At 40.2% G+C, this 7,331-nt stretch overlaps 1 protein-coding gene across 1 annotated transcript in view; it reads right to left on the bottom strand.

Moving 5' to 3' along the window:
- Positions 1–1,258: 1,258 nt before the first annotated feature.
- The window catches only part of metrnla (meteorin like, glial cell differentiation regulator a), a 29,327-nt gene continuing 23,254 nt past the window's right edge, over positions 1,259–7,331 (bottom strand). Inside the window, exons 3-4 of the mRNA XM_072558334.1 lie at positions 6,393–6,452; positions 1,259–2,066 (exon numbers count right to left, since the gene is read on the bottom strand). Of these exons, the coding sequence (XP_072414435.1) occupies positions 1,750–2,066; positions 6,393–6,452 (377 nt within the window). The 3' untranslated portion in view covers positions 1,259–1,749. The remainder of the gene's footprint in view (positions 2,067–6,392; positions 6,453–7,331) is intronic.

Here is a 7,331-nt window from a genome sequence, read left to right as displayed (position 1 = left end):
GCCTGACAGTAGGTCCTTTTGATCATTGTTAGTTAATGCTTCATGTGGAGCTGACTTCCTGACAGTTTTGTCAGTGGTTTTTTGCCGCTGCTTTTGAAAGTCTGAGGAAGAGGACAAAGCATCAGGCCCTAAGTCAACCTAAACTGCAACAAAAATCAAACCAATGCCAGCATTATTCTGAACTACACATTAGCCAGCCAGCCAACTGGAGTGACATACTGGCTCAGCGGGCAGCACTACTGCCTCACAGTGCCAGTGACCCAGGTTCAATCCCACCTTTGGGTGTCTGTCTGTGTGGAGGTTGAACATTCTCCCTCTGTCTACGTGGGTCTCCTCTGGGTGCTCCAGTTTCCTCCCATTGTCTGAAGATGGCCATGGGAGATGCAGGGTTATGGGATAGGGTGGGATGCTCTTCAGAGGGTCAGTGGGCTGAATGGCCTTTGTTTGCACTGTAGGAATTCCATGATTCTATGAACTGAGCTAACCAGGCCCTTCTCAGACTGTATCAGAGCACCACATCTCTAGTGCACAGCTTTTCCATAATGCTGAGACAGAGGTGGTGGCTGGAGAATTTTTCTCCTAGTCATTACGTAAAGAAAACAAAAAGTATCAATGATTTAAATCCAAATGCATTTTGCATCTCTAGTTTATTTTCTTCCCCCCCCCCCCCCATTTGATTTTCTCTGCTCAAGTTTCACGTTATCTTTTTCCTCTGCTATTCTTTATTTTCCTTACCTGACATGGTCTTGTACGTGGGTGCAATGTCACACTTGGCCTCTGAATGTACTGTTGCAGCAATGTGAATCCTGTTTCCAATATCGTTCATCAGTAACCTATGCACTCAGTCCCACATATTATTATTAGAACACCCAGAGATTGACATTATCTTTCCTGCTGACATGCTTCTTTCAAAAAGTACAGATTAGGAATGAGTGTCACCGAGACCGACATGTGAAATATTCCAAGATCTAGTGACAGGGGTCAGATCCAGGCCAGCAGAAATGTGTGGCCCTGGAGCTTAGCAAACCTCAGCTCTACAGCAGTCAAGCTGAGAACTCAAAACTTGTTAATGAAAGGCAGGGAATGTTGAGGGAGGCCTGGATACAAATTTATCCACGTTTTTAATCACATTAACAACTGCAGTTACCGATGTAATATTTCCCTCAGATATTAAGCACTGGACACATTTTCATTACATGTTGCACCTTATCCAATGTCAAAAGTGAGCACAAGCATAAATTGACAAGCATGGCCAGAGTGTGTTTGATCCAGGGACAGATATTTCTCTGGAATGATTTTATTACCAATTAAAAAGGGTTGACAATAGCTCGGACTGTACATTCTTCCAGAAACATTCTGACTTCATAATTTTCTATGGTAAGAAATACCTGCACTGTACATCAGCTTCATTACAAAGCATCAACTTCTAGTCATCACAGTGACCATCTGTACAACATATACAAGTTTATGCTACATTCAGGTTCTTTAAGACATTGAAATTCATTAGTATTGATATTTTCATGGCATCTTGATTAGCAGTGATCAGTCTGAAGAGAAATGAATTACCTTTTGTCCAATTTAGTTTAGCTGAACATTGTAGTGTTGCCTAGCAACACTGAGCTCTAATAAAGTGGCATAATGCTTAATTCCATCAGTACCACATGTCAAATGCAGTGCACTATAGGATAGTGTTCTTTTTGCTTCACTCTCTTTATCTGGATCCTGATGACCAATTGTGAAAGAACATCTTCAATCAGTGGACAACTCACAAGGATTTTCCCCTTTGTCTCTTGCATCTTTGTAGATCCTTTTGAAGTCCTTATACCGGGGTGCACAGCCTAGCTGGACCTCACCAAAGTGCATGCTGCCGACAAAGAGGAAGTCCCCTTCTCCTTCCTTGACCCCACAGTGTAACAATGTCTTTATGTGTCCCAGCCACTTCCCACTCTTCCCAATTGGCTGGAACGTTTTGCTCTTTTGTCTGTAAATCTTGTCAGCAAATATATCAATTATTGATTCTTCTTGCTGCAGGTCATGTGACACCAAACGAATGCTTCCTCTAACCACTGGGAGAATGACAAAAAATATATATTTTTAAATAAAAAGGCTGCATCAGTAAAACATGAAGCATAAAAATAAGACACAGGTGAGGAAAAGCATGTTGCTTCATTTTACCACATCACTAGTTCTTCACATTTTGAGCTTCCTCACCATTTTTATTTCTGTTTACCTCCTGAAATATTTCCAAACGTTTGGTTTTTAATATGTCTTTCCTAATATCTGTTTCAAATTTCCTTTTTCGCAATCTAAAAATGTTCTTATGGCTTCCATTTAAGCATGATTCTGTGTTATTCATTTTGTTTATGCCATTTAATAATTTTTCTTTTGGGATGACAGCAATAATTAGTTTTTGCCTAGACTATAGAGTTAGACTTTTTCTAATCATTGTTCTTCTAGCTCGATCACTTTACACTGAAGATCAGTCTTATTCCCATTTCTGCACTCTCGTGAATTATATAGATTTTTTGCAACACAAGGGTCAAAGAAACAATTTAAAGATGAGGACTTCAACACAATGGCCAGTACTGTATCTTAGTGACAAGAACTGTGGTCAGGTGGCCAAAAATATTGTCTTAGAGCTGTTTTATAAAGTCATGTACAGCACAGAAACAGACCCTTCGGTCCAACTAGTCCATCCCAATCTAATCCCACCTGCCAGCACTGGCCCATATCCCTCCAAACTCTTCCTATTCATATAGCCACCAAGATTCCTTTTAAATGTTGTATTTGTACCAGCCTCCACCACTTCCTCTGGCAGCTCATTCCATACCCATACCACCCTCTGCATGAAAAGGATGCCCCTTAGGTCTCTTTTAAATCTTTCCCCTCTCACCCTAAACCTATGCACTCTAGTTCTGGACTGCCTGACCATAGGAAAAATACTTTGTCTATTTATCCTATTCATTCCCCTCATGATTTTATAAACCTCTATAAGGTCACCCCTCAGTCTCCGACGCTCCAGGGAAAACAGCCCCAGCCTATTCAATCTCTCCCCATTGCTCAAATCCTCCAACTGTAGTAACATCCGTATAAATCTTTTCTGAACCCTTTCAAGTTTCACAACATCCTTTCAATAGGAAGGAGACCAGAATTGCATGCAATATTCCAACAGTGGTCTAACCAATGTCGTGTACAACCGCAACATAACCTCCCAACTACCGTACTCAATACTCTGACCAACAAAAGAAAGCATACCAAACACTTTCTTCACCATCCTATCTACCTGCGACTCCACTTTCAAGGAGCTATGAACCTGCACTCCAAGGTCTCTTTGTTCAGCAACACTCCCTAGGACCTTACCATTAAGTGTATAAATCCTGCTAAGATTGCTTTCCCAAATTGCAGCACCACACATTTATCTAAATTAAACTCCACCTGGTACATTTGAGCCTATTGGCCCATCTGGTCAAGATACCGTGGTAATCCGAGGTAACCTTCTTCACTGTCTACTACACCTCCAATTTTGGTGTCATCTGCAAACTTACTAACTATACCTCTTATGCTCACATCCAAATCATTTACATAAATGATGAAAAGTAGTGGACCCAGCACCAATCCTTGTGGCTCTCCACTGGTCACAGGCCTCCAGTCTGAAAAACAACCCTCAAGCACCATCCTCTGTCTTTTACCTTTTGAGCCAGTTTTGTATTAAAATGGCTAGTTCTCCCTGTATTCCAAGAGATCTAACCTTGCTAACCAGTCTCTCATGGGAAACCTTGTTGAACACCTTACTGAAGTCCATATAGATTGCATCCAACACTCTGCCCTCATTAGTCCTCTTTGTTAAGCAGTGACAACTGTAGACTAGTAGTTTGTCTACATGTTTATAGAACACTTTGACATGTTCAGTTCATCAAAGGTTCTATATCAAAGGTAACTTAATACTACGGTAATACAGGACATGAACACTGCTGATTTAAAAAAAAAGCTTGTTACTGAAAACTTTCATCTTGTGCTTTTCAGGACAAACACAAGCATATCAAATTTTAAACAATTGTAACAATTTCTACTGCAGGAGAAAAATATGCCAATTGGCAAAGGAGAAAGTAACAAGGAACTATTGGCTCCCCAATGTAGCTCCCAGGTAGTTCAAAAAGGTACAAAGCATATTCCTTTTGCTTGTAAAGCACTCGTCTTTATCACTCATTGTAAGCAAAAATGAGTCATGTTATGAGCTTAACTCTTGTCTTAAATTGGTTATTACTGTAGAAATTGATGTAATCAAGATTGCTACCTAACTGCAAAATTACATCTATCCATAGATATTTCTTTTGGGTTTTGTAAGCACTGACTGATTGAGTACGGCCTGTACTTTGTCTATTACAAACAACTTAAGGAATATGTTGTTTGATTGGGTTCTTTGTCACAATGGACGCAGGGGATAATGATTCAATGTTTATCCAAAAAAAGGAACTTCAGAAACAAAAGTGCCAGAACGTTACAAAACTACTCGTGAAATGGTTAGGTATCCCAGTTTTCAGTAATTACTAATACACAAACAAATGTAGTTTCTGGATGAACATAATGAGTCAATTTCAATGAGGAGTGGGATTGTTGCCATTAGGGACAGGGAGTCATCCGGTCCTCTACAGCAGGAGATCTGCAGCATCCAGACTACAAGTCTTCTTTAGAATGGACCCCATCAGTCTCTCATCCATACCTGATAGAAATCAGGCAGCATTTTCTGAATGGAATGGAGGTCAGAGGAATGGTATATGGCACTAAAGTAAGTGGATGGAAGAGAGTTGGGATGATGAGAGGAATGGAGGAATTAGGAGTGGGTAAGCCCAAAGGCTTTCCTTTTGGAGACTCCTAGATTCAAAGAAAAGACATTCTAAATTGAAGGAAGTGTCTTCTGACAGGCATGACTTGGTTAGGGTAGGGCGCAAAGGCATTTTGCACTGATGCCTATGAATAGAATTGCAGTTTCATAAAACAGGATCCCACTGTCTTCTGGCTGCTGTCCTGCTGGTTTGGTTAATATTGAGACATGCAGGAACAGTGTGAGATCGGTCAGGACTCATTTTAACCATCCTTGTCTCAGTTTTAGTCAGGCAAAAGCAGGTTAAAATGTCCCTCTCTGTTAGACTATGTTTCTTTTGTTTCATATATAGGGAGATTTGTAGCAGTTATCTCCTCCTGCTAAATAAAGGCAACTTCTGGAACTGGCAAGGTACAACCACCCAGTCCTAGCAATTATACATGAGCAGGAGATATTTATACTAAATTACAGAGCATAGCAGAGTATATAAAAAAAATCTGATGACCAATTTAGTAACCAGTATGAGATGAACAGGCCATGAGCCATATGCAACCTCAAATAAGATTTTAGCTGATATACCGTGTCACATTTGAAACACACTGCCTTTTTTGATATTATCTTGCATCTTTACTTTGTCAACATCCAAATTTGAAACTTAAATTGTTGATTAGTTTACGTTGAATTAACAATTCAACAGCCGGATGTACTCATGTGAACATTAAGGTCCAAGGAGTTTTATTTCTTAAAAAAAGCCTCTGAACTTTTGTTTTTAAACTGGATTCAAGGATCATTGGGTGACAAGGCAAAGCATTCCATAGCTCCAAAAAGCTGCTTGTATCTCAACAGAGTATTTATTGCAAAACAGTACAGCCACACAGTGGCACAGTGGTTAGCACTGCTGCCTCACAGCGCCAGGAACCCAGATTCAATTCCAGCCTTGGGTGACTCTCTGTGTGGAGTTTGCACATTCTTTCCATCTCTGCATGGGATTCCACTGGGTTCTCCACAGTCTAAAGGTATAACAGGTCAGCCATGATAATAACCCCATGTGGGATTACAGGTAGGGAGGTAGGTCTGGGTGGGATGATCTTCACAGGATTGGTGCAGACTTGATGAGCTGAATGACCTCTTTCTGCATTGTAGAGATTCTATTATGTTATATATTTCACTGTTAAAATGCAGCATTATTTACAACTTAAACACACAGTTTAGACAGTGTGAGCAAGGACCAGAAACCTTGCTCTCTTCTTTACAGCTTCTACTGAAGAATGTTAAAGAAAATGCCCAGTGCTCATTCTAGGGATTCTTTGAACACAAAACCTCTTTAAAATCTATGGCCTCTTATATTCAATGCACAAATGTGCAGACACTTACAGTTTTTAGTCAAAATAAATCATCAATTGTTTTTTAGTCCGATGATGATTTTGACTCCTTTTATTCATTCTATTTGCTGATTAGCATGAGATGTTCAATGTTTGGCATATCCTAATTTTACAATATCTCAAATTAAAGAACACCTTTTTAAACTGTACAATGGTGCAAAGAAGGGATCAATCATAATCACTCTTACCCAAATCACTAGTGCAGGCAGCGATCAGGAGTTCTGTATCATTGCAGGGGCGGCAAGATGCTAGAAAGAGAAAAAAAGCTATTCAGAATCCAGCCATTTAGAATCCAGCCATTTAAATCTCTGTCAGTATATTTCATTACATCCAGAAGAAAATTTCTCAGTTCATGGTAAAGAATATTTACTCTTAGATTTTCAGATTGCCACCACCAGTGTCATCATGCTGTCATCAATACAAGTGATCAGACAGAAACTTGCTGCAAACATTACATCTGTTATTGCACCAGCTCTGATCCATTATTATGGGCGGAAAACCTGAAATCCCAAATTAACTTAAATGTGTAATATTTCATTAAACATTCAATCACAGTACTGAGATGACACTTTAGTCTGCTTCTGGGTTTCGACTTTACAATGGTTAGATATGATAAAGTTAAAAATCACACAACACCATGCTGTCTGTGTGTAGTGCAGTGAGGTCACCTGTAGTGTGACATGAACCCAAGGTGCTGGTTGAGGCCATCTCCATGGGTACCAAACTTGGCTATCAGCATCTGTATTTGGAAAGGCAAGGACTGATTTGGGATAGTCGACATGGCTTTGTGCGTGGGAAATCATGGCTCACAAACTTGATTGAGTTTTTTGAAGAAGTAACAAAGAAGATTGATGAGGGCAGAGCAGTAGATGTGATCTATGTGGACTTAGTAAGGCGTTCGACAAGTTCCTCATGGGAGACTGATTAGCAAGGTTAGATCTCATGGAATACAGGGAGAACTAGCCATTTGGATACAGAACTGGCTCAAAGGTAGAAGACAGAGGGTGGTGGTGGAGGGTGGTTTTTCAGACTGGAGGCCTGTGATCAGTGGAGTGCCACAAGGATCGGTACCGGGCCCTCTACTTTGTGTCATTTACATAAATGATTTGGGTGTGAGCATAAGAGGT

Source organism: Chiloscyllium punctatum, chromosome 39, assembly GCF_047496795.1.
Source record: "Chiloscyllium punctatum isolate Juve2018m chromosome 39, sChiPun1.3, whole genome shotgun sequence".
Taxonomy (NCBI): domain Eukaryota; kingdom Metazoa; phylum Chordata; class Chondrichthyes; order Orectolobiformes; family Hemiscylliidae; genus Chiloscyllium; species Chiloscyllium punctatum.
The sequence above is the reverse complement of the archived record's forward strand: the minus strand, read 5'-3'. Positions and strand labels throughout refer to the sequence as shown.